Consider the following 27684-nt stretch of genomic DNA (forward strand, 5'->3'; position numbering starts at 1 on the left):
AACAATGGTATTTTTATTTACACAGTCAAGCCCAAAATTATTCATACCCCTGACAAATTTTGACTTAGTTACTTTTATTCAACCAGCAAGTTTTTCTGGATTGGATGCCTCTCGTACTTTATCTTTTTATATCCTGGGAGATGTCTGTGTCATTTCCAATCATCAAGAAAAAACTTGCTAGTTGAATAAAAGTAACTAAGTCAAAACTTGTCAGGGGTATGAATCATTTTGGGCTTGACTGTGTTTTTTGTTTGTCAGGTAATCTCTAGATAAATCTAGACCTAAAAAAAATGACTAAATTGGGGATTAAAAAAGAAGAAAAAGTGAAATCCTAACTATGTTTTATGTAAATAATATGCTGAATAAAAAGCATCCTGCAACAACCCCTGGTGGTCACTTTTGGGATGACTTTGTTTTTATTTTATAATTTTTTTTTTTTTTTTCCAAAAAAAAAAAAAAAAAACACAGATTCAAAAGCAAACACACATTTTACTTAAAAAAAACAAAACAAGAAATGTACAGTTTACACATTGTATGATCAGTATTTAGATCTGTCTCTGTCTTTCCGTCTGTCCTCCCTCTCTCGCTCCCTTCCCTCGTCTCTCCTTGTTTCCTCCCTCCTTGTGTCCTCCCTCCTTGTCTCCTCCCTCCTTCTGTCCTCTCTGTATCGCTCTCTGCTCCGATCTCTGTGTCGGTCCGAATCATAATTCCTTTCTCGCTCCCTCTCCTCCCTCCTTCCCTCCTCTCTCCTCTCCCACTCTCTGCTCCTCTCCCTCCTCTCTTGTTTTGGTTCCTTCCTCATCTCCTCTCTCCTCGTGTCCTCCCTCCTCATGTCCTCCCTCCTCGTGTCCTCCCTCCTCGTGTCCTCCCTCCTCGTGTCCTCTCTCCTCGTCTCCTCCCTCCTCGTGTCCTCCTCCTCGTGTCCTCCCTCCTCGTGTCCTCTCTCCTCGTCTCCTCCCTCCTCGTGTCCTCTCCTCTGCGTTGTGCTCTGGCCCTCTCCTTCTCCTCCTCTCTGCCCCGTATCGCCCCCTGTTGCTCGTGTGCATGTCGGTATTTGTCGTATCCCGCGTCGTGTCTCTCCTCCTTCACTCTCACAGCTCCCGTCGCACCTGTCGCCCCCGCCGTACCTGACGTACCTGCCCCTGGGCGAGCAGGAGGGGGCGAGGAGGAGGGGGAGGAGCTTGCCGAACGCTGCTCTTTCTCCTTTTTCTTTTTCTTTTCTTTCTTCTTTTTCTTCTCTTTTTTGTCTGGAACAAAAAGAGATTTCAGAGACGCACAGATCCTGGTCAGAAGTAGAAGTTTCACAAAAATACAAACTATTTAATTCAAGAAAAGCGTGCAGAGGGAAGCGCTTTGTGCATTTGTAGAGGGGAAGATGTCTGTGCTTTTTTATGAACGTACAGGGAGGAAACGTCTTCACTCTAAAACCTTTGTCCAGTTGACAGAAATGAATTTTTCTTTTGCTCTCCATGAAGATGTTTTTGCTTTGCCTGGAAAGTTGCACAGTATGGCATTAAACTTACCTAACTCCTAAGAAAAACATGATGACACCAAACCAAGTTACAAGTTGGATCTACAGAGATTCGATCATGTTTATATGCAGTGAAAGTGAAATGAACGCACTTTATGACTGCCTGATGAATGAACTGTAAATGGAAATGGTTCTTTTCAGATGTGTAAAACTCCACTCTGCCCTTTGCTTGGTCACACTCGGGCACTTGGTGCTGATGCTAACGGTATCGCGTACAAAATGCCCCCTCACAGACAAATTAATATGTTCGTACCTTTCTTGCTCTTCTTCGGTGGCAGTAGTTCCTCCTCCTCCTCCTCATCAGACTGCACCCCCTGCTGCACGGTCGGAGCACAGCCCTGCTCTCTCAGGTTCCTCGTGATGTCATCGATGTCCTCGTGGTCTTTGGGAGGTTTGTAGTCCTTCACGTGGTCCACGCGGATCGTACGCCCTTTGATCTGGAAACATATGCACAGATATAATGAGTCTCCTCACATTTACCGGTCAGACAACCTGTGGCCATACCGGCTTGTCAAAGCCTGATACCGTCAGATCTCAGAAGCTCAGCAGGGCCGGGCCTGGTTAGTACTTGGATGTCATTGTGTCCTTAGGCAAGACACTTCACTCACATTGCCTTGTATGAAAACGGCGTGTGTGTGTGTGAAAGGTGGTGGTCGGAGGAGCCCATGGCACAGCTTTGGAGCTTCACTTCTGTTAGTCTGCCGCAGGGCAGCTGTGGCTACAGTAGTAGTTTACCACCAGTGGGCAGGGAGTGAATGATTAATGTTCTGTAAAGCGTCTTTGAGTGTCCAAAAAAGTGCTATATAAAACTGATGCATTATTATTATTATTATTATTATTATTAGACAAATATAAACATCAAGCACACTGCATTTTGTAGCAGAACCATAAATCACATCTTGATTTGGGGACAAAATAAATAAAAGCCCAGGCTCATGAGAGCAGCTTAAAATGAACACAAAATGAACAAATGAACACAGTTACAGAGAGAGGGGCCGCAGTTCGAAGGAGCCACTGTGTGTTTGAAATGCAGGTTTAGCTTTTATATCTGCAGGCTCTGAGCGGAAACAGTGTCGGCTCGTACCTTGATCCCATTGAAGTTGTCCACGGCCAAGATGGTGCTCCTCTGATCCTCATAACAGATGAAGCAGAAACCTTTGGACTTCCCTGTTTTTTTGTCTCGCACCAGGTTTATGTTCACCACCTCTCCATATCTGAGAACACAAAGAATATTCACAATATTATATAATATTTACTTCTGTGGGATAAAAAACCTGAATAATTAAACAGAGCACAAGATTTTGATATGAAGTTCTTACTGAGAGAAGACGCAGATGGTGTCTCCCTCGGTAAGCTCGTAGGGCAGCCCTCCTGAAGCACAAATGGTTTATTGCATAATTAAAAAAACATATTCATTTATTTATATTTCTTTATTTAGAGATCATCTTAAAGTGAAAGTATTCCGCACCGACGAAGATCCAAGCGCTGTCCGAGTATTCCGAGTGCCAGGACACAGTCTCTTTAACACCCAGATTGGCCTCGCGCTCGTTCAGCTCGTTTATCAGACGCACTTTGGTCAGAGGACTGAGGAGGACAACAAAAATATTGAGAATTTGTCGTGAGATTAAGCTGATGGGGTTCTACGTGCATCTCTATGGTGGAAGGTTCGGGAGTTATCATTGCTATTAACAAACACTGACAGAAAAGACTTAAGGTTGTCTGAAAACTCAAGAAAAAATAAAAAATTGATTTAAACAAAACATTTTCAGTAGGCTGAAATCAATGCGAGTATTCACGAAAACCTGCATTTAATCCATCCTTTAGTGTCTCTGTGTTAAACCTGTCAGGAGCACTGGGACTCCAGATCTTGAGCTAGTTTTGGTCAGGACTAAATTATCTGCAGAATTTGACTACTAGTGATGTTTTAGACACTGAAGCAAACCTACCATAATGCTTCTTAAACTTTAACCATATGACACTGCAGAAAACTCTACTTGAGAGTACTCATAGAATGAATATGTAATTTACACAGCCACATTTATTATTTTGGGCAAAAGGAAAGAAAAACACCACATATTTTCAACATCAGGAGGTTTAAAAGTAAAGAAAAAAAAAATCACAAAGGACTTTCAGTAAACATGAATAAATCCAGTAGGGTAAACAGATTTTCAAAATAAAACAAAAACAAAAAAACAGGGACATCCCTGGTTTGGGTTGGTTAGTAATAATAAAATTGTGACACGAGTGTAATTAAGGAAAATAGTTCTGTACCTGACACTAATATGAGTCAGTATAGTCACATTTTCTTTGTGTTTTTGTCATTTTTAAGCAGCTTTTCTGTATTTTGGCAAAACAAATGACAATTGATGCTCCTCTTTACTGTTGGTGGACATCAGATTAGTCAAAAATTGTGACAGTCCTGTTTTAGACCTGATCTAGTCCTGGTTTAATCTTAATTTAGTCCTGGTTTAGATCAAATTGGTCAAAAATAGGGACACCTGGGACAAATAACGTATAAATCTGCTGGGACAGGGGACACAGGGCTAAAAACTGGGACTGTCCTGGGTAAATAGGGACGTCTGGTCACACTAAATAAAAACTCTACTTGTAGTGAACTCATAGACTTTAAATATTTAGTTTATACTGTGTCTGATTGTACTGCGTTGGAAAGCAGCACCACTGCAACAAGATATAATAAAAATATATTTCTACGGGACACTTATTTGTCAGTGTAACGTTACACGAAAGTACAAAGTCTGAGCGTGTCATTACTTTTTATTTTATTTAATTTCGGTTCATTGAAAAGACACATGCCCCATTCATTCGTAAAATCCCCGTTTCCTCGACACCATTTTCATACGAACTATTTAGTTTTTCAAGTCGAATTAATAAAATCAGCACAAATACGTAAACCCAGTGCTGCGTTTTTAATTTGGACCATCGTAAAGTCACCAAAAGATCATTAGAGTATTTAATAGTTTAGTTTATTGGTGGAATTTGGGCGAAAGGAAAGAAAAACGCCACATTTATTCAACATCCGGAGGTTTAAAAGCAAAGAAAATCGTAAAGGACTTTCAGTAAACATAAATAAATTCATTCGAGAAGTGGAAATGTCTAAAACTCACTGAAAACTCAAATAAAAGTGGAAAAAAGTGCTTTGTTTACTCACTTCATGTTGAACACGAACCGGAAACAGGAAGTGAGAGTCTCCGCTATGGCGCCGCCTGTGGGCCAGATTCCTGAATCTATAATAAAAACGGTTTTATTTATTATGATGATTTTTTGTTTTTTTTTTGTTTTTAATTATTATATCTTTATATTTTTATTTATTTAACTTTATTATAGTTCTATTAAAAATATTTTTAAACTTAAATTTAGACATATCAAATTGAAACGTCTCCTGTAGTTTACTCACATAAACGTTATATAACAAAATTTATAAAAAATTTTTATTTTTTTATTTTTATTAATTAATAAAAAAAAAAAAAATTTTAGCCATGCACTCTTTTCATATAAAACTAAGGCATTTCATGTGTTTTTGGGACATATAAATGTCTTGTTTTATGTTGTTGTCATATTAGATACGAAAAATATACAGAAGTGATTTTGGAGATCTTATTAAGTATTTCAGTAAACTAGATCCCACACAAAAATTGTCTAAAAATTCAAATATTATATTATATTATATTTTTATTAAATTATATGAAATTATTATTATTATTATTATTATTATTATTATTATTATTATTATTATGTTATAATTAATTAATTATTATTATTTTTTTTTTAGCATCTCGTTTCTTATCGTGATGTAATCCTTCTCTACGCCACTAGATGTCACCGCTGTGTCGCCGGTTCACTGTTTTGGTTAGCATTAGCACTTAGCATACAGGAAGCTAACTGCATTTAGTCACAATTTCACCAACAATCTTAAACTAAACCTGGATATATGATCGTAAACCCACGGCGGAGATAGTTCACATTTAGTACGAAGAGTTATAACGTTACCTGGAGTAGAATTATGATGATTATTGGCGGGACTGTTGTAAAAAGCTGACCTAATGTTAGCTTCAAAATTATGTTTATATTTTTGTACAGTGACAGTACAAGGAATTCACTTTTTCACATAATTTTCACGGGTTAAAATTCCACAGGTAAGGTAAGAAAAGGCTTTAATGAGACGGTGTTTTTCATGGCATTTATTACACAAATATTATTGTGGTTGGTAATAATAAAATTGTGAAATTGAGTGCAGAATTAAGGAAACTTGTACATTTGACATTCATGACTTACTCAGGACTAACATGTGAGTCAGTATAGTCATATTTTCTTGTTGTTTTGGTCATTTTTAAGCAACTTTTCTGTATTTTATCTCAACAAATGACAATGTATGCCTCTATTTACTGTTTGCAGGGATCAAATTGGTCAAAAATAGGGACACCTGGGACATTTTTTGTATAAAACTGGGATAAATCACTAGTTTTTTATAAATCTGCTGTGACGGGGGACACAGGGCTCAAAACTGGGACTGTCCTGGGTAAATATGACATTTGGTCACCCTAGTTTTAGCAAAACTCTCACATCAGGACTAAACCAGGACTAAAACCTTGACTTAACTTGGATTAAACTGGGACTAAAGCAGAACCAAAGCTTTGACTAAACCAGGTCTAAACCAGAACTGACTTGGATCTAAACCAGGTCTAAACTAGGACTCAACCAGGCCCGAACCAAGTCTAATGTCTAAGATTGTAGTTTTGTGTGTAAAACATTTAAAATCTTATTGTCTCTGTTTCAGGATGATCTGTCAGTTCTTCATTCTGTCATCGAAAGGAGACCACCTCATTTACAAAGACTGTATCCTTCACTGAGTGTTTTTACTCTGAACCAGGCATGTCCAAACTATGGCCCGTGGGCCAAATGCGGCCCTCAGACAAATTTTTCTTGGCCCTCAGACTTCCAGGTGAATTGGCCCAAATGACCTTGCATCAATTAAAAAATATTTTTTTACTGCTAGTTTTTTTGAAAATCTACCTTAATAAAGCTAATATTTCATAATTAGTGTGAGGTTTTAAGGATCTTAGCATGAATAAAGGACTGATGACTCATTCTAACGTGTTAAACATGCACATATTTCAATTATTCCCTGTATTGAGCATCAGTCTACAGCCTCGATCGGCCCTCTGCTTCGTCTGTGTTTAGATATGTGGCCCTTGATGAAAAAAGTTTGGACACCCGTGCTCTAAACTATCACTAGGGGCAAGGACATATGAATAAGTTTTCAATGTTTTATTATTAAGCATCAAATATCAGCGCAGATACTGAAAAATTAGCTGGATTTGGTATCGGTTCTCTGGTAAAATATATCATTTTACCAGGGGTTTCGTTTAATGTGCTGATACAGTATCGCCAAGAGTATTTTTTGATGCATTTTATTCCATTATTTAGTTACAGAGCTACAGTTTTGTTGCTTGTTTAGTTGAAGGAAACTCGTTTATGTGACACATTTGACATTTTCACTGTTTTGATGTTCTGTGTTTCATTTGAACTTTGCACAAGAAGAGGTTTAACAAAAACTTTTGAGTATCACAGCCTTGATTTAGGTTTATTTTTTATTGAACTGTAATGAATCGATTTGAAATGTACCGTATCAAATCGTATGCTCACTGTATCGAGATATGTATCGTATCAGCAAATTCTGAATGATCCCAGCCCTACAGACATATAGGTTGGGTCTGTAATTGGATATAATACTTTGGCCGCGTCTCATTTCTCTTTCCTCGCTTCCTTCTCCATGATTCTGCAGGAAATGAGTGAGGAAGTCCCACCCACAGAGGAGACAATGTGAGGAGAGAGGATCTAAACTCTTCACTGAGGCCTATAACGTTTGATTCTTTTCTCTGATGTCTGCCTCCTGAAGCTTCATGTTTACTCCTCCCTTCCTTTTTTTTTTTTTTTTTTTTTTTTTTGGGACAACACTTAATTTGACACATTTGATTGACAGCTGAAAATTAGAGGATCTAGGAGAGGAATCGAGGAGAAGGAAGCAAGGAAAGAGAAATGAGACAGCCTAAATGTAAGACTATTTACAAGCGTGTCATAATGTTTGAACCTTTATTCATACAAAGTTTTTCAGTGGTGATCTGAAGGCTAAATAACAGTTACATAACACAATTGCATCCTTTTTTTGTAATAAATCAACAAAATTAACTATATCAGTGCATCCTTTTTTATCATAATATTAAGGTGACCAGAATTTCGGAATCAAAAACTGGAACACTCTAGTTTTTTTGGCGATTGGTAATAATAAAATTGTGAAACAAGCGTGTAATTAAGGAGAACTGTTCTGCACTCTGCCCATTTATGACTAAAATGAGTCAGTATAGTCACATTTTCTTTGTGTTTTGGTCATTTTTAAGCAGCTTTTCTGTATTTTACCTAAACAAATGACAGTTTATGCCTCTCTTTACTATTGACAAGTGTTAAATTGGTCAAAAATAGAGACACCTGGGACGTTTCTTGTATAAAACTGGGACAAATCAGTGGTTTTGGACAAATCTGGGACTGTCCCGGGTAAACAGGGACGTCTGGTCACTTTACATGATGTATACGTGTTAAAAATGTGGCTCCCTAACCGCCCCCTTCAGTCCGAGGAGAGAACAGCAGCGATGTGGTTCGAGTGTTTTACGAAAAAGTCACAGCTCTGCCCGGAGACCAGCCTCCGGTCGTCATGGTAACTCATATTCATATTGTCATAATAGTTTTGTGTGTGTGTGTGTTTTGTGTATGTCTGTGATTTAGGGATGAGCAGGACGTCAGAGCAAGATCAGAATCACACTGAAGTCTGTCCAAATTGTTCAAAAGACTCTGACTGTGACCGCAGACCTCCACCCAGAGGACCCCACCCCGCAGACCTCCACCAGGACGCACCTCCATCCACATACCCCTCACCATTTTCATTTGTTTACTCTTTATATGCAAATGAATTACAGTTTTTATCAGTTTTTGCCTTAGTTTGATGTTAAACGTTATTAAAAGCTCAGTTCAGTTGCACTTATTAGCGCTTCAAAGATTGTACATTATATTTAATCACTTTAATCCCGAATGCAATTCTAAAAACTTTATTGTGATGATGTTTACGGTAACGTCAGCTCCTGTTGGGCATCGCAGTTTTCTCACATGGAAGGCTGCTGAGTCTTCTGAATTTCAGTTAAGAACGAAAAACAATAACATGGGAAAACAGTTTGTTATTTCAGTTTTCAGTTTTAGTGTCAAACAAAAAACAGATTTCGACCTCTATTTCCAATATTTAATTTTAAGTTTATTTCAAATAACACCAATCAAAAAACATTCACTGTGCCTTTTAAAATTTTGATAATTTTGATATTTTATTCTCTCTGGTTTATTTGCCCTGGATGTTCTGCTGCTAGAAGGACTTACCTGAAAAATCGTTGCAATTTTGTGGACAAACATGTCTTCTTCTTTTATAGCGGCACGTTTAGTTTCACGTCATAGAAAGTCATTGTTGAACACCATGACAAGAAACGAGAAGTATTGTCCTTTGTTTGACTCTGACCGGCCCAGTTAAGCTCATTTGAAGTTACAAAATAAACATATTTTATAACTTTACCTCATACATGGATTAAAGCTGCGTTGCTTTTATTTTAGAGGTGTTATTTTTATGCCATTTTTTTTATGCCAACCTCACTTTTTCATTGCTTAGTCGTAACATAAACTCTTACCAGCTCGTCAAAACAATGTTATTTACTGCTTTTTATAGAGAAATACAGTTAATATAATGTAGAACTGAGTTAAGCAATTTGGCTTGACCCTCCACAATATTTTCTGTTTCTCATTTGGCCCCATGGAAAAAATAATTGGCCGCCCCTGAGCGAGACGATAAACTCTCTTTTGTTCAGTTGACGTGGCAGAAATTGTAGGGCAAATAAACCCCCAGAGAGAATAAAACATCAAAACTGAAATAGGCACCGAGACTTTTGTTTTTTGATTGGTGTTATTTGAATAAATATTGGATATAAAGGTCGAAATCTGTTTTTTTGTTTGACACAAAAAATTTGTTATATTCCCTTTATTTTACATTCCCCCAAGACGTTGAAGGTTTAACTAAAATTTGTGATTTATTAATTAACAGTGTAGGTAAAATAAAAAAAAAAAAGAATAGTGGTAGTGAAATAAGGAGTTTGTGTTAACATATCACACACACACAAAAAAGAGACAAAGGGAGCTCGAGATAAAATACCAAAAAGGCCAAATCCCGTAACAAACGGTTTAATGAAATAAAAAACTGTTTTCCCATTTAATTGTTTTTTGTTCTTAATTGAAATTCAAAAGAATGAATGGTACACGGACAAAGCTGACTTGTTTCAGATGAATAGTGAGATTTAAAACGTGTATGTTTTAATATAATGATCCACAAGTGTCATAGATTATTATAACTTTAGAGCAGAGACGAGCGCCATATTTTTGTGTTTTATATTTCCTGAGTCATAAAGAGTTGAATTTCATTGTTTTTTTTCTTATATTTATTCACAGAATCATAAAGACGTGTATTTCGTGCATGTGAAACAGGGAGGACTGTTCTGGGTCGTCACCACGAACTCCGCCTCGTCGCCGTTCACCATCGTCGACTTCCTCAACAAGTAAAAACTCCACCACGGTTTTACATTACGACTAGGGCGATATTATCAACCGATATGGGCACCTGGAAACATATCCCAACAAGTCCCGACACTCAGTACTGGTTCAGTTCTGGTTTAGTCCTGCTTGCAACAAAACAACCTGAAGAGCCGCTTGGGAGCCGAAAGAGCTGGCTGCTTTTAGTGACCCAAGCCAAAAGAGCCGGTTCTCTAAAAAGAACTGAAATACCCATCACTAGCTGCTAGAATGTGATGCAAAAATGCCATTAGTCCGACCTACTGTCTGTAAATATGACGCGAAGAGGCAGAATAACAACAACAGCAATAAATGTTGCCTAAATAAACCCAATTTAAAATCCACCAGAGCCAAACCTAAGTTTTTTTAAACAATTCAAAATTTACAGTGAATTTTTACATCACTAAATATATCGGCAGCTCCAACTCCCATTTTATCAGTTTCATATCAGCCGCAGCAAAATCCAATCCATACCGGTCGGGCACTAATTACGACGATTGAAATCAGACTCACACAATAGCTGTGCGCTTCAGATATGCCTCACTGAAGGAACTGTGGGAGATTTCATCACGTTCGAAGAGAGTTAAAGCTGTTTTGTTGTGTGTTTCAGGCTGTGTTCCCTGGTGAAGGATTACTGCGGAACCCTGAACGAAAAGTCCGTGCAGATGAACTTTGCTCTGATCTACGAGCTCCTGGATGAAGTTGTGGTACGGACTCTCTTTTTCACAGTTTAGGAGACGCTACTGCGGCCCAAAGAAGCAACATCAAATGGCTTTTGTTTATTTATGTTTATTAAGGTCATCACAATCGCATTAGCCAAGCCAGATTCATTACTTTAAGTGTTAGTTTTCAATAAAAATATAAAATACCTGCGTAAAAACAGACAAGACACATTAGTGACAAACAGATACAGCATTATTACATTTTCAGTGAGTGCATTTTTGGTTGGAAACATACAATAATTTTAATTTACTTTTAAATTTCCCGTTTTAAATCAGCTGGTTACAGTTTCACAGTCTGGCCCCTTTGGAACTGGTCAAGAGTTTTCCTGAACATTGGGACAACACAATTACCACTAGTAGCTCCTCTTGTATTAAGCTCCACCGAATAAGAAAATTCAATTGGAGAACAGGGTATCGGCAAAATTGAGTCTTGAAATAAGCGATTACAGATCGCTCAAACATGCACGACTCACTCCAAATACAACTTTGTGTGAGTACATGGCGACGGGAAACAACTACAACATGGTTAAAAGCTCTGAAGAGTTCTGCTTTAAAAAAATAATAACAATAAATAATAACAACTGGGGGCATTTACTCCAAAGAAATTCTCAGAACAGTTTCTCTTTGTTTTTCAGTGCACACACAAACAAAAAACTGTGACTTTGGCTTGACTATTCAAAATGAGAAAATTTAGACAGTTACTAAATTTAAATACCTCGGCCTCATTCTGGATGAAAATGTCAAATTTATTAGTGATACAAAATATTTAGCGAAGAAGATTTCGTTTTATAAGTAAAGATAAAGCTGCTGCGTTTTGAACCAGTCGGAGGCAGGAGATGGATTTGGAGTCGAGGCCGGAGAGGAGGGAGCTGCAGTAGTCTAGTCTATTGTAAGATGACTTATGACAGAGTATTTTGTGCATATCTGCTTTTATTTTGTAGGATTAAAATGTTATAGTGTTTTATTTTGTAGGATTAAAATGTTTTTGTGTTTTGTAGGATTTAAATGTTTTTATGTTTTATTTTGTAGGACTAAAATGTTTTTGTATTTTATTTTGTAGGATTAAAACTTTTTTGTGTTTTATTTTGTAGGCTTAAAATGTTTTAGTATTTTATTTTGTAGGATTAAAATGTTTTAGTGTTTTTATTTTGTAGGATTAAATTTTTTTTTGTTTTATTTTGTAGGATTAAAATGTGTTTGTGTTTTATTTTGTAGGATTAAAATGTTTTTGTGTTTTATTTTGTAGGATTAAAATGTGTTTGTGTTTTATTTCATAGGATTAAAATGTTGTAGTGTTTTATTTTGTAGGATTAAAATGTTGTAGTGTTTTGTAGGATTAAATGTTTTCATGTTTTATTTTGTAAAACTAAATTTTTTTTTATTTTATTTTGTAGGATTAAAATGTTTTAGTGTTTTATTTTGTAAGATTAAAATGTTTTTGTGTTTTATTTTGTAGGACAAAAATGTTTTTGTGTTTTATTTTGTAGGATTAAAATGTTTTTGTATTTTATTTTGTAGGATTAAAATGTTTTAGTGTTTTATTTTGTAGGATTAAAATGTTTTTGTGTTTTGTAGGATTAAAATGTTTCTGTTTTATTTTGTAGTACTAAAATATTTCTGTATTTTATTTTGTAGGATTAAAATGTTTTAGTGTTTTATTTTGTAGGATTAAAATGTTTTTGTGTTTTGTAGGATTAAAATGTTTTTGTGTTTTATTTTGTAGGACTAAAATATTTTTGTATTTTATTTTGTAGGATTAAAAAGTTTTTGTGTTTTATTTTGTAGGATTAAATGTTTTTGTGTTTTATTTTGTAAGATAATTTTTTGTGTCTGTTTTATTTTGTAGGATTAAAATGTTTTTGTGTTTCATTTTGTAGGATTACGGGTACATCCAGACAACCTCATGCGACGTCTTGAAAAACTTCATCCAAACTGAAGCCGTGAGCTCCAGAAACTTCAGCCTCTTCGATCTCAGCAATGTGGCTCTGGTGAGAAATAAAAAAAACTAAAATACACCCTTAGTACACTGTTTTCTGATCTATGTTATAATGTTGTTTGATGATTTCATTTCTAAAATTAACAATCTCAACAGGAGCTGTTACTTTGAAAACAGGGTTAGGCTTTCATAAATGATCTCTCGAAATGTTTTTATCAATCCATTAAGTTCATGACTGAAGAAAATAAGCTACTACTGCTATATTTCATGACATTGCAAGGTGGAACAGAGCATTTTGAAGTTTGGAGATGTAGACGAATAATAAAGGATTAGTCAAATGTGTGAATGAAAGAAAACACTCCAGGTCCTGTCTGTTTTTGATGAAGTAACAACATTATAACTTGGTTAAAGTTCACAGGAGTCAAGTTTCTGTAGTACAGGACCTTTAATATTTTCTTATATAATTTTCATGTGACGTTTCAGTTTGGAGCTGAGACGCAGCAGAGTAAAGTCGCCCCGAGTTCAGCAGCAACGCGACCGATTCACCAACGAGAACAGGTCAGTACTGAAAATAACTATTATTACTACTGCAAATACACCACATTCAGTGAACCAATGAACGAATACTGTACAAGCTGCTACTACTGCAATTACTACAACTATCACTTTTAATTGTTACTTTGCATTGACATCATCCTGGGAGTGTTCTACATGCATGTGTATGGTGGAACGATCATCTGTTACCATGGTGACACAATGCACACATTAAAAAGTGAAAAAAAAGCATAACACTCAGATGGACAATGTCTTTTTTGAATTTTTAAATTACATTTCGGCAAAAAGCCTTCGTCAGATCATTTTTCTTGCACATACTGTGATCCAAAGCAAGAAAAATGATCTGATGAAGGCTTTTTGCCGAAACGTAATTTGAAAATTAAATTCAAAAAAGCTTTTGGACATCGTCCATCTGAGTGTGCGATGCTTTTTTTCACTTTTTAATTGCTGTTTCTTGTATTTGCACCTCTACAAGAATGTTGGTGCATGTTTTCTGTTTCTTTTGTCAATGCACATATTAACACTGACAAAAAGTTTTAAGATAGTCAAAGCAAGAAAACTAAATATATTTAAACAGCACATTATTAGGAGCCTGTGGTTGGACCAGATTTTCAAAACAAAACCGGTACACACACACCCGGGTTGAGATGTTTGGTATAAATAAAATTGTGAAGATCGTGTAACATTGTAGATTCTGGTGTCAGTCATAACTTCTATCGATGCATTTTTTATGTTTATTTGCAAATACAGTTTTCTGTATTTTGGCAAAACAAATGACAATTATGCTCCTTTTTACTATTGACGAGGATCAGATTAGTCAGAAATTGTAAATAGTCCTGGTTTAGTCCTAGTTTAGGATATTTCTTGGATAAAACTGGAATAAGTCAATGGTTTTGTATAAATCTGCTGGGACAGGGGACACAAGGCTCAAAACTGGGACTGTCCTGGGTAAATAGAGACGTTTAGTTTAAACAAAAATGTGAGAGACCAAAAAAAATGCTTGCCTGCTTGTGACTGTAAAGTTATTTGAGAGGGTTTGGTTTAGTCTGGCTCATTACTACTACTACTACTACAAATACTGTTGCAAATACTATTACTACAGTTACTACTATCCAAGTCCTGTGTTTTCTGTTTCAGGGGAAGAGTGAAATTTTTGTGGACGTTGTGGAGAGAATGACTGTCGTGATCGGAGCAAACGTGAGTCAGATCTGTTTTGTATATCTTATAGATTCAGAAATTGTATTGTACCCTTATACAAATAAAAAATGAAGGAAAACCTGTTCAATCTAAAGTGTTTGTGTGTACGTGTGTCTAGGGCATGATGATGAAGGCCGACGTAGAGGGCGAGATCCGAGTGAAATGCTACACGCCGCGCTGTTCTGGTCAGAATAAGACACGGGAAGGGCATCTGACACACATGGGGAGGGCATCTGACACACATGGGAGGGCATCTGACACACAGGGAGGGCATCTGACACACAGGGAGGGCATCTGACACAGAGAGGGCATTTCTGTAGGTCTGTCCAGTGTGTAAGTGGAGCAACAGCCCCCTCTAGTGTTAGAAAAAAGAACTCACATGATTCTTATTTTTAAAAACTTGTACTTTCGTAATCTCATTTTAATTAATCTTTTCTCTTTCCTTCAGAGATGAGGATCGGTCTAAACGAGGAGTTCAGTATCGGCCGCTCGCAGCTCAGAGGTAACGAGGGGGACTGGTCTGTGGTTCAATCCCTTTGTGCTGCAAAGTTTTGTTTGTGCTGCTTTAGTTTTGGAGACATTAACGATTCTTTTATAGGTCAAATCGGGGTCAGCCAGCTGCCAGGAAGCTTAAAAATGCTCTAAAATGCCCCAAATTGTTTCATGGTCAATCGTTTGTGCTTTGTTTGTGCTGCAAAAAGTTGTGTGTGTGCGATTATGGTTCTTATGGTTCATTTTATTTTCAGCTAATGACGTCATCCAGCCCCTCAAAATATAAAACAGCCTCAAAACAGAAAGAAAATTATACGAAACATTTGTGTTTTGTTTGTGCTGTCTTCTGCTGTGACAGTTTTCATTTGTGCGAGTATATTTCTAAAACTATTAATTATTATTTTTGCGGAAATTATATTCAACAATAAACAAAATAAATTAATACAATTTATAAAAACTTGACTCAAAACAGTACACTACAACTTGACAAACCTGATGTGATGTGCAGTAGTTTCATTTTGATTTCTCTCTGAAGGGAAATTATTAGCAGCTCACACATCACAATATAATATAATAACAAAGAGAAAAAAAATTATAAATTAATAAAAAATAAATTCTATAAAAGTAGTAAAAAAGAGCAAAAGACAGGAGTCGAATAAATCATAAATGTAATTGTACAAGTCAAAATAAAATAGAAAAATAAGTAATAAAGTGTAAAAAGTAACTGTATTAACCACAAAAGTGCAGAAAGATCACTACTAGTTGAATTATATACGATAGTTTTGTGTTTCCAAAGTCACAAATATATTTTAATTCTTTTTTTTCAGATTTAAAACATTTTCTAGGATTATTCTTTAACGGGTTTGGCGTTTTAAACTGTAGTGGACCAAACAGAAAGGCAAAGACGAGGTATAAAAAGAAGTTTAAATTTAATAAAGTCAAAAAAAGAATTTAACAAAGGCTCAAATTAGGCAAATTATTAACACAAAAATGCCGGGACCAACTGGGGAAACACAAAATCAAACTGAACAGAACAAAACGAACCCAACCGGACAAAGGAACAGAGTGTTTAAATACTTGAGGATGAACTAAAACTAAACACAAGGGGGAGGAATTACACTAATTAATTAACTAAACCAACAGCTTAATCAAAGTAACAAAAGGCAAATAAATATAATACAGAAAATAAGTGATAATAAAGTGACCTCAACACAAACTGAACAAACTAAAAACTATCTAACTAACTAAAAACAAACTAACCCCCCCGTTGAGTCACAATGGTCTCTTCCAAGGGTCCAGTGCTCAAAAAAACCAAAACGAACAAGTGTAAGTAAATCAGACTTATATTAACTAAACGTGTGCACTCAAATTAGAATATAAGTCTAAATAAAATGAATTAAATGATGTGTAATGTAATTAATTAATGTAAGTGAAATTAAATAATACTGACACTATGGAGGGGTGGCAGAGGGATCCACCACATAAACCCAATACGATTATAACTTTTAAAATGCATTAAGTTTAGTGTCTGTGTGTTTGTAGGTTAACATGACGCAGGGAGAGTGGCTCAAGAAGTCGAGCTGTCGCCCTTTTACCACAGGCTCTGTGGTTAGGTCTAACTGATAAAGGGCCGACATGACACGAAACTGACTCTTGAGACCTTTAAGACGTGTTGGGAAGGTGACTTTAAAAATGTATTCTCCTACAGATTACAGATTACATACCTCAAAATGTAGTTTGTAACCCATTAAATTACTTAAAGTGATCTGAATACTTTGGATTACATTATATTGTCATGCTTTTTAAAACTCCATGAACGTAGCAATAACATCCTGAAAGTTCTTGTTTGTTCTCGTCAAACTGTCTGTTGAGCCCAAGTCTCCATGAACAGACTTTTGTTTACTGTAGAGAAGCAAAGACGAGGATCTGAACATAAGTTTTATCTGCTAAAAGAAAATAAAAAGCCCAGTGTCTACTTAACCAGATTAAAAATATTATTGATAGAGAAATTATTTTTATATGAGATCACTGCTGCCTTAAATTATGTCCACCTACTGTTAGTGTCATATTGTTAGTCCTGGTTTAATCCTAGTGTAGACCTGGTTTAGTCCTGGTTTAGTCCTGGTTTAGACCTGGTTTAGTCCTGGTTTAGACCTGGTTTAGTCCTGGTTTAGTCCTGATTTAGTCCTGGTTTAGTCCTGGTTTTAGACCTGGTTTAGTCCTGGTTTTATTTCTGGTTTAGTCCTGGTTTAGTCCTGGTTTAGACCTGGTTTACACCTGGTTTACACCTGGTTTACACCTGGTTTTAGTTCTGGTTTAGACCTGGTTTAGTCCTGGTTTAGACCTGATTTAGACCTGGTTTACACCTGGTTTTAGTCCTGGTTTTAGATCTGGTTTAGTCCTGGTTTAAGTTCTGGTTTAGTCCTGGTTTAGTTCTGGTTTAGACCTGGTTTAGTCCTGGTTTAGACCTGATTTAGTCCTGGTTTAGCCCAAAATGTGAAAACAGGAAAATCCCGCCATGTAATCCATTTATTTCAACAAAGTAACTGTAATCCAATTACCACTCACTGAAACAGTAACTGTAACTGAATACAGTTACTCATAATTTGTACTCTGATTACATTACTCCGGTACATGTAATCTGTTACTCCCCAACACTGCCTTTAAGACATTTTAGAGTGTTGTTCTAATGTTTGCACCTCCTCAGAAACAAAGATGAAGTCGAGTTTTGTTTCATTTGCTGTCTACATGTCCAAAGCTCCAAATGCTCTGTTCCACCTTGTGATGTCATGTAGTGGGAGTTTTCAATTCAACAGCTCCTTTTACCTTTAATTCAGTAGAGATCGGCAATTCCAGGACTGAAAATATCCAAATGATTCTAGTGAAGATGTATGGATTTTAAAAACAGAGTAGAGCATTTCCTGTCTTACCACATGACATCACAAGATGGAACGGAGTGTTTTAAATATGTATTTGTGTCATGAAACAAAACACAGCTCCAGGTGTGTTTGTGATGAGGAAGCTGTACATTTCTGTATACCAGGTCAGAAAACAGCGTCATAATCGAGTGTCTGCGTGTTTGTAGATCACGGGGCCAAAGTGAGAGTGGCTCGGGGGGTTCCAGCTGTCGCCCTTTTACCACAGGCTCTGTCTGTGTTTGTAGGTTACGGGGCCGCGGTGAGAGTGGACGAGTGCAGCTTTCACCAGAACGTCAAACTGGACGAGTTTGAGTCCAGCAGAATCCTCAGACTCTGCCCGTCACAAGGAGAGGTAAAGATACACTAAAGTACTGAAGTATACAAGGGAGGAGGAGGCGTCTGGGGAGAGGGAAGGCGCTGTCTTTCACACAAAGGTATAAGATAGACTGTATTTTCCAGACTATAGGTTGCACCAGCCAAAATATGCATAATAAAGAAGAAAAAAACATGTTTACTGTATTTTTCGGACTATAAGTCCCACTTTTTTTCATGGTTTGGGTGATTCTGTGGCTTATACTCTGGTAACTCTGGAAAATTTTCACACTGACATCTGCGAGAGGGTGTTCTAGTGTTGTGTGTCAGTTTCTGCTGCTCCTGTTCCTCCTGTACCACTGTCACTTGGCTCTACTGCGCATGTCTCCTATAGAAAAAAGCTGTTGTCCTGCATGTAGTGAAATATTCAGCCAAAAATGGTAATTGAGCAGCAGAAAGAAAGTTTGGAGTGAGCAAGAAACTTGTGAGGGACTGGTGGAAAGTGGGGATGGAGAACACAAATTCACGGTAAGCGGGAGTGAGCACCATGAAACTTTCCTGAAGTCACTGGATGGATGGACAAAGCCTGGATTTCAGTGACACTGAAACCATCCTGTCGGGATTCAGAAAGGCCCCAATAATTCTAACTGGAACTGATGCTGAGTCTGACGACGGCGACACAGAAGAGGAAGTGGCGCTCTGTTAACCTCTGGAGGTCGAGGAGTTGCGCAGAAGTGACACCCAGGATGAAGAATTGAATGGATTTAGTGATTTGGAGTGAGATGGAGAATTTGTTAAACTTGTTCTGTTGTTGTTTACTAGAACTTGCCTTTGATGAAATGTCTATTCCTGGTCTCTGATTTTATAAAATTAATTTACCCCCAAAAAGTGCGACTTATATGTTTTAATTTTCTTCATTATGCATTTTTGGCTGGCGCGGCTTATACTCTGGAGCGACTTGTAGTCCAAAAAATACGGTAAGTTGCGTTTATGGGGGGAAATTTAGTAATAACAATAGAAGAGAGAACAACAGACTGTTAACGTCATATGAACAGTTCTTCAGATAAACTATAACATAAACAACAGAACAGAACAAGTTTAACAAACTCTCCATCTCACTCCAAATCACTAAATCCATTCAAGTCTTCATCCTCGGTGTCACTTCTGAGCAACTCCACCAACTCTAGCTAAATCTGTCTTTAAGCCTGTGATGAGCTTTTTTTGTTTTCTTCATTGCAGTTAGAGAATCCTACACTTTTCATCAGTCCCTCACAAGTTTCTCGCTCAGTCCACACCTTCTTTCTGCTGCTCGATATTCGGCTGAATATTTCATTACTTGCAGCAAGACAGAGGCTCTTTCTGCAGGAGACATGCGTAGTAGAGTGAAGTGACAGTGTTACACGAGGAACAGGAACAGGAGATACTCACACAAAAGACTAGAACCTCTCACTGCTTCAGTGTGAAAATAACAAACATATGAATTTATGTATTTTAATATATAATTCGTACTTGAGTATAAGTCGCAGGAAACACCCAAACCATGAAAAAAGTGCCTCTTATAGTCCAAAAAATACAGTACTAATAATACTGAAATATACTGAGGAGTACTGAAAAGGAGGAAGCATCTGAGGAGAAATCTGAGTAATCTAGCGACCTCTTTTTGGTCCTATTCAAACCGTCCTTACAGTTAGCAGTATGAGCCTGTACGAGACTCCGCCCACAAGCCTACATCACCCACGCTCCCACACGACAATTCTCCATAAATATACAAAAACATGACACAAAAAATACACTACAACTTTACAAATTTGATGGACTAAGGGCACAAACTGTTTAGTCGTATTAATGTGTTTGTATTTTTGTATTTACAGCAGACAGTGATGCAGTACCAGCTGAGGGAGGAGCTGCCCTGTGCTGCTCCCTTCAGACTTTTCCCCACCGTCGAGAGAGACGCCTCCGGACGGTAACTACGGTTATTGTGGTTATGTTTGCGTAGGAAAGACGTTTGAGCCGATCTTTGCTGTAAACATTTTCCCAGAGTAACTTTAGTGTCCTCTGTTCACAGATTACTGATGTACCTGAAACTGCGCTGTGACCTGCCCCCCAAAATGTAAATGTGACACACGGGGAGGGCATCTGACACAATCTGACACACACGGGGGGGATTTCTGACTTATCTCCTCCTGTGTATTTTTTTTTCTTTTCTTAGAGCTGCGATAAACGTGGAGGCGTCGGTGCACGTGCCCAAAGGCTCTGTGAGGTCAGTCATTCAAATCAGAACAAAGGGAGAGAATCTGACACAGAGAGAGGCAGAGGAGGGGAAAGTAGTTATAATTGTACTCAAGTAAGAGTAACGTTACTTTAAAATAATATTCATCAAGTAGAAGTGAGAAGTGGTCCAAGAAATTAATCAAGTAAGAGTAAAAAAGTATTTGGGAATAACTTAAAGGTTAAATTTTGGGACGTAACATTTGATTAAAGGTCTGTTTATATGAGAGTACAGAAGAAAAAAAAAAAAAGTAGGTCATTTGGGCTGTTTTCTAAGTTTTTATTTTTTCTGCCAACTCAAAAAAAAAAAAAAACATTTCAAAAAAAAATTTTTTTTTCACCGTTGATGTGGCTAATAAAAAAAACAAAACAAAACTCAGAGCCTAAGTGTTTTCCCAGTATATTCCTGTAAAAACCAAACTTCATTGAAGGCAAACTGGTGGAAGATTAGCTCATGGCGTTAGGCTTCAGGTTTGGACGAGGGAGGCTGGGGTTTGAAACTCACCTGCTCCTTGTTATGTTGTATTCATTCTAGCTGAATACAGTGTTTTTATGAGTTTTACTTTTGAGCTCTGAGCAGTGTTTTTTTTTTCTTTTTTCATCAGCCACATCAACGGTGAAAGAAAAAAACACAAGAGAAAAAAAAAATATTTGAAATTTAAAAAAAAATTATTATTATTATTTTTTTTTTTGTAGAATTTTTTGTTGTTGTTGTTGAGTGGGTGAAAAAAAAAACACTTAGAAAATAGAGCCCAAATGACCTGCCTATTATTATTATTATTATTATTATGACCTGCCTGTATTTTATCAGACGCGCCTTTTGTTTAGACAGTAACGGCGTTTTTGGGGCTTAAAAACACAACAATCTGAAAGTGCCCTCCAGAGTGTAAAAGTTGAATATGCTCCGCCGTAGTGTTTCCGTCTACACTGCCCAAGACACAAAACTCTGGTCAGATCTGCTCAGGTCGCTTACACGTTTACATCACAATAAACTTACAGGAGGCTCCCAACAAATGTACAGAATATGCAGAGATACAATTTGTGAACAGAGAAGGATCTACAGTCACCTCTGTCAAATTCTGGATGCACCAGTTCGTCACAGGCGAGTCAGACGGATATGGACGAGCCGTGGAGAACCAGTCGATGGTGGAACAACTTTGTGGAAGGAGGAGCTGATGAAAATACGTGGTGTGAAAACTTCTGTATGTCCAAAGACGCCATTGTTGCTTTAAGTACAAACATACACAATCGAATTCCACACACTTTTGCGTCACTGTATGCGCACAGATTTCCTCTCGAAAACACTCATCTAAATGTGGAATAAAAAGTGAATACGCGACACGACGTTTGCGTCTTCTGTTCAGACCATCATCTTATAAATGTAGTCTTAAAATTTGAAATCTGTCAAATGCTTTTCTTCATGGAGATGTTACTGCTTTGTTTCACAGTATGGCATTAAACCTTTCTATTTTCAAGTTATAGGTCAGATCTGTGGAAATTTGACTCCGCGCTCAGTCAAAATACCTGTTTTTTTTAGGTATTTCAGAATTGTAAAACTACCTGTAGTGTAATAAATGTGAAGTAGAGCTGTTTAAAGCCATACTGCGGAACATTCCAGGCAGAGCAATGTCATATCCATACAAACAATGCACCTTTAATGGAATGTTGAAGGACAAAATAATTAAATAATGCACAGAATCTGGTATTGTCAACGGGCAGACATAAAAAATGAGACACATAAAGCTTTTGTGACTTTAGACTTACTCACAGTGGGAAGAGGAACCACAGCTTACGTCACAACTTACACAAAGTACGTCAATAAAAATATTACTCAAAGAGGAGTAAAAGTATGCTGCTAGAAAAGTTCTCTGAAATAAACATAAAACTGCTTTCAAAAGTTACTCAAGTAAATGTAACTGAGTCCTACCCACCGCTGCACTTGGGGAGGGCATCTGACACACCTGGAGACACGCCCAAAGGTTCCGTGAGGTCAGTCATTCAAATCAAAACAAATCAAATGAGATTCAGGAAAATGCAAGAAAACAAATGACGTCTAAAAAGCAATATAACAACTTTAAGCAAACTCACGGAGTCGCCTGTGTCTCAGTGACGAGGAGGGGACTTAAGTGTTGTCACGATATTGTAAACTCTGTTTATACTACTGTAGAACAATACCGCAAATGAATAAAACACTTTCTTTAGACAATAGAATGTGATTTTCAACTTTAAATCGTAGTGCTTTCTTTAATATTTCCATGTCACCTTATATCTGTGTAATCTCTCCGTCGTCCACAGGGAAGTTCAACAGTGGTTCATGGGCGTCTGTGCTCCTGATACAGCTCAAGATCATTCTAAAGTTTTTCAGGAAAGGTTAATTTCTGTCCTGTGAATGTGACTTTTTGTAGTATCGATACCTGCTCAAATGAGTATTAAGTTTCGATACTAGTTTTAGTATCTTTATATAGTATAGTATTTTTTTCTCCTCATTGCACTGGCTCCGCATTCATTTTAGAGTTGATTTAAAAATGTTATTCCATCCATCCATTTTCTTCCACATATCTGGGGCCGGGTCACAGAGAGGGACCCTGTGGCATTCCCAGGCCAGTCCAGAGACATAGTCCTTCCAGTGTGTCCTGGATTTCCCCGGGGCCTCCTCCCATTGGGACATGCCAGAAAATCTCCCCAGGGAGATGACTAGGAGACATCCGTAACAGATGCCTGAGCCTCAGCTGCTTCTCTAGACGTGGAGGAGCAGCGACTCTACTCCAAGCTCTTCCCGTGTGAAGGAACTCCTCACCCTATCTCTAAGGGAGCGCCCAGTCACCCTGCGGAGGAAACTCATTTGTGCCGCTTGTATCTGTGATCTCGTCCTTTCAATCATTACTCAAAGATCATGACCATAGGTGAGGGGAGGAACATAGACTGACAGTAAATCTCTTCACCACCACAACGGTCCGATACAGCGACTGCATCACTGCTGATGCAGCACCGATCTGCCTGTCAATCTCACGCTCCATCCTCCCCTCACTCGTGAAGAAGACCCCGAGATAGAACAAAAATGTGGCTGTTTGCTGCAGGTGTTCCAATCAGTGGGAACAGGTAGAGGGCGCTCTTGGAAAAAGGATTAAAACTAAAACACAACGGACTCCAGGCACTCCAAAGAAGTAAAAATTGCACGAGGAAAAGTATAGTCGAAAGGCCTTTATTTAAATGGTCAAAGCCAACATGTTTCCACCAACCTGGTCTTCATCAGGGCTGAGGTAAAACACAGAACATGGGCGTGGCCTTTAAGTAAAACACACCAACCAATAGTAGAGACTGAAGTTAAGACCCCGAGATACTTGAACTCCTTCAAATGATCTTAAAAGGGCCGGTCAGAGTCAAGGGCTGTATGTGGCCTCGAGCTGCAGTGCCCAGGTCTGGGTTAGTCTCATTTCACAGTTAACATTATTGTATTGTATTTAAAATTCGTTTTCACTAATTTTTTTTTTTCCAATTAATTTTTTTATTTTTATTTTAGCTTATAATTTTACTTCCTGGCTGGATATGTGCTTCAGATGTGACATACACGGAGATAATTCCTTTGCTGTTACTCAGCCACCATAATGTAAACGGACAAAATGTGTGTGTGTCTAAATTACACAGTAGGTATCGTCTGACTAATAAAATAAATGACAGCATCTTTACTTTGTTAATGTTTAAAGGGTTGTGGGTTAGACTCTTGATCTCCCTGCTGAAGGAGTGCCTGTTTTGTTTACGAAATACCTGATTTAAATGTTGTGATTCTTGCGCCAAAGTTCCGTCTGTGTTTGGACAAAATGAAGGCGCTCGTTTACATGAAGTGACTGTACACTTCTCCCTGCTCTGTCCCTCTCTCAGACAGAGCAGAGCCAGGGTTCTGTCGCTTCCTCCGGTGTTTTTACAACAAATCTCCAAAAGTCAACACCATGTGGCTTTATATTACACAGACGTAAGGCCGCACAGTAATAAAAAACTATAACTTAATGTTGGAAATCACATTCTGTTGTTTAAATAGCGTTGTTATTATCACTGTGGTATCGGAATCGTTATTGAGTATCGAGTCTATTCCTTAATATCGGGTTTGAGTTTTAAATTTTAGAAGTGTCAGTGCCTCGCGGTGCACCTGTGTTTGTTTGCTCCTGTGTTTAGTTTCGTCTGTTTGTGTGTTTTGTCCCAGTCTGTCGCAGGAGCTGAGCAGTCCAGACCAGAGCGCAGAGCTGAGGCCTCAGAGCCGCGTGGTCATCTGGTCCATCCCGAAGGTCAACGGAGGAACGCAGCTCTCCGCCCTCTTCAAGGTCACCGTCAAATACAGATCACACACTTTTTGCATCATGACTTCATCACTGCTGAGTCTGCGCCCTCTTCAAGGTCACGCTCATACCAGAAGTGGGGACTCGAGTCAGACTTGAGTCACTATTTTTAGGACTTCAGGCTTGACTTGATAAAATGGACTAAGGCTCGGGACTCGACTTGGACTTGAAGGTCAGTGACTTAGGACTTGAATTGCCTGTGACTTGAGAAGACTTGAAAAACACTTTTAAATCTGAATTCTTTCTGTTCTGACTGTAATGATTCACTTTAAGATCTTGTCAAGACATTTAAAAAGAAAAAGTTTGCATTTCTACTACACTTATATCCTCTATAAATACTCAAATATAAATATACATAGATTTTTAAGTACAATTTATCTTAAAATGTCATATAAATTGCAAAAATCAAAGCTATATTTGGTACTTTGGCTTGAAGACTTGAAATGACTTGAAGCTCAAACCAGACGACTTGGACTTGACTTGGACTTATGGGACAGTGACTCGAGACTCGACTTGGACTTGCCTGTATTTGCTTGGTTAGGACTTGACTCGGACTTGAGGTCAAAGACTTGAGACTTACTTGAGACTTGCATTGCAAAACAATGACTTGGTCCCACCTCTGGCTCATACCATAAACTGTGTATATAAGCGGACATAGGTGACAGTCCAATCTTAAAATGTTGGTTTGAACCTGCTCTACATGATCTTGGGGTTTTTATTTCTCTATTTTGTCCCTAAATCAAAATATGAACATTAATAACAGACAATCAGTTGCCTTCATTGCCCAGAGCAGCCAAACCAGCGGTGTAGGCAAGAAGGGGTGTTAAATTCAACGCCCTTGCTCTTGATTGGCTCTTTGGTCGACTTGCGTGAAGCTGGACCCCCATCAAATGCAAACATACACAAAAACTATGTCAATCATTTGTGCTGCTTTAGTTTTTGAGATATTAATGATTTTTTTATAGATCAAATTGGGGTCAGCAGCTCCCAGGAAGTTTCAAAATGCTCTAAAACGGCCCAGTATGTATACTCTGCCGTTTGTGTGTACGTAACCAAGATCTTTTATCTTCACTAGTTTCACAGAGTTTTCCTAAAGCCGCTGCCGTCAGCTGAGCGGAAATGATGTCATATAATTTCTGCAAAAATAATAATAATTTTAATAATTGTCACAGCACAAACGGTATAATTTTCTGCCTGTTTTGGAGCTATTTAACATTTTGAGGGGCTGGACGACGTCACTGTCTGAAAATAAAACGGCTAATATCTTAATAATACTAATCATAATCGCACAAACTAAAACTTTTTGCAGCACAAATGAAGCGAATGAGGAATCTTCCAACTGTGAGGTGCGAGGGCTAACCACTCTGTTACTGTGCCCGCCACTTTTACGCCATAATTTATTAATAGCACTTTAAAGCTGTATTGTGTAACTTTTTGGTTGGAGGTCCGTCCCTGCTTGTTTCTATGGATATGTCATTGCTCTGCTTGGAATGTTCCACGGTATGACTTTAAACAGCTCTACTTGACATTTATTTAATGACAGTTGGGGTTTTTTTTTAGCTCAAAAATAACTTGAAAAACAGGCGTTCTTATTGTGAGTTGGGTCGCCTCTCCACAGATCTGACCTGTAACTCGATCTAGTTTAGTCTCCATGAAGATAGAAAACTTTAATGCCGTACTGTGAAACATTCCAGACAACGCAATGGCATCTCCACGAAGAAAAGCGTTTGACGGGCAACTAGAAAAGTTACACAGTGCAGCTTTAACAACATGTATGTGTGTATGACTCACTGCTGCCCCCTTGTGCCCGCAGCTGGACGTGCCGGGTCTGTCCTCCTCGTCTCTCCTAGAGGTGGGGCCCGTGGGACTCAGCTTTGAGGTTCCCAAATGGACCTGCTCCGGGCTCCAGATCCGCTTCTTGAGACTGAGTCCGGTCCAGCCCAGTCCAGGAGAGAGATGGGTCCGGTACACACCACGCACTCCGACTCCTACACCGTCCGGATCTGACGCCAGGAAACAGGGAGCGCACTCAGGACACGAACGCTTTAAGATCCTGAAATCCTCGTGACATCATCGGGTGGTGGTCCTCTGTGTTTCTGAAGTCCACGCTCGCTCTGATCATGAGAGTGAGGCCCTCTGCTGGCGACAGGGCTCAATGACATTTAGCACATTAACAATTACTAAGTTCTACAGCTTAAATGTTAAAGGTGCAGTGTGTAACTTTACCATACTTTGGAACATTTTCCGTCAAGATAGATATGTTTAAAGTCGCACTGTGGATTATTATAGCCAAAGGAACAGCATTTCTATGGAAACAAGTGGGAAGACCTCCTCCAGGTCAAATAAGAGTCAGGTTTGTGGAGATGTTTTTGTTTGTTTTCTCAGTTCAATAAAAACATCCATAATAAAAAAAAAAAACCTGAGCAGCTCCACGCAACTTTGATTGCCACTGAAGTCTAGGCTTTGTCATCCAATAACTTCCAAGAAAGTTTCATGGTGCACTCTTCCGGTTACCGTGAAGCTGTGTTCTCCATTCCCACTTTCTGCCAGTCCCTCACAAGTTTCTCACTTACTCCAAACTTTCTTTTTGTTGCTCGATTACCGTTTTCTGCTGCATCTTTCACTACTTGCAGCAGGACAGAGGCTCTTTTTGCAGGAGATGACACACAGAGCTCTGAGGTTGTCAGTGACTGCACCTACAAGTCGCAAAAGCTAGAGCGCACAGGAGTGTGAAAAATCTGAATATATAAGT

General features: G+C 38.1%; 2 protein-coding genes across 2 annotated transcripts; one reads left to right on the forward strand and one right to left on the reverse strand.

The window, feature by feature from the left end:
• Positions 1–469: 469 nt before the first annotated feature.
• Positions 470–4742, reverse strand: rbmx2 (RNA binding motif protein X-linked 2). The gene is made up of 6 exons (XM_055148335.1): positions 4701–4742; positions 3000–3115; positions 2851–2902; positions 2616–2745; positions 1785–1968; positions 470–1247 (listed from the first exon to the last, which is right to left on the reverse strand). Exons 1-6 carry the CDS (start codon positions 4703–4705, stop codon positions 829–831), a joined length of 906 nt encoding a protein of 301 aa, XP_055004310.1. The 5' UTR covers positions 4706–4742; the 3' UTR covers positions 470–828.
• A 642-nt stretch (positions 4743–5384) lies between these two features.
• ap4m1 (adaptor related protein complex 4 subunit mu 1) lies at positions 5385–27586 on the forward strand. The gene is given in 17 exon segments (XM_020924476.2): positions 5385–5690; positions 6327–6385; positions 8176–8261; positions 10082–10188; positions 10812–10908; positions 12801–12911; positions 13343–13417; positions 14552–14611; positions 14730–14796; positions 15060–15113; positions 18267–18373; positions 20205–20296; positions 20399–20443; positions 20543–20593; positions 24800–24917; positions 26746–26898; positions 26901–27586. Coding segments are annotated over 16 exon segments (1320 nt in total). The 5' UTR covers positions 5385–5690; position 6327; the 3' UTR covers positions 26940–27586.
• The last annotated feature ends 98 nt before the right edge of the window (positions 27587–27684 follow it).

The sequence above is a fragment of the Boleophthalmus pectinirostris genome, unplaced genomic scaffold, assembly GCF_026225935.1.
Source record: "Boleophthalmus pectinirostris isolate CB_2022bp ecotype Guang Dong unplaced genomic scaffold, ASM2622593v1 HiC_scaffold_12, whole genome shotgun sequence".
Taxonomy (NCBI): Eukaryota; Metazoa; Chordata; class Actinopteri; order Gobiiformes; family Gobiidae; genus Boleophthalmus; species Boleophthalmus pectinirostris.

Excerpts from the sequence above, each read along its gene's own strand:
- rbmx2 (XM_055148335.1), bottom strand. Across the intron at positions 1,969-2,615 it reads ACAACTTCAATGGGATCAAG|ATCAAAGGGCGTACGATCCG; the intron begins GTACGAGCCGAC and ends ATATGTTTCCAG. Across the intron at positions 1,248-1,784 it reads ACCGAAGAAGAGCAAGAAAG|ACAAAAAAGAGAAGAAAAAG; the intron begins GTACGAACATAT and ends TTTTTGTTCCAG.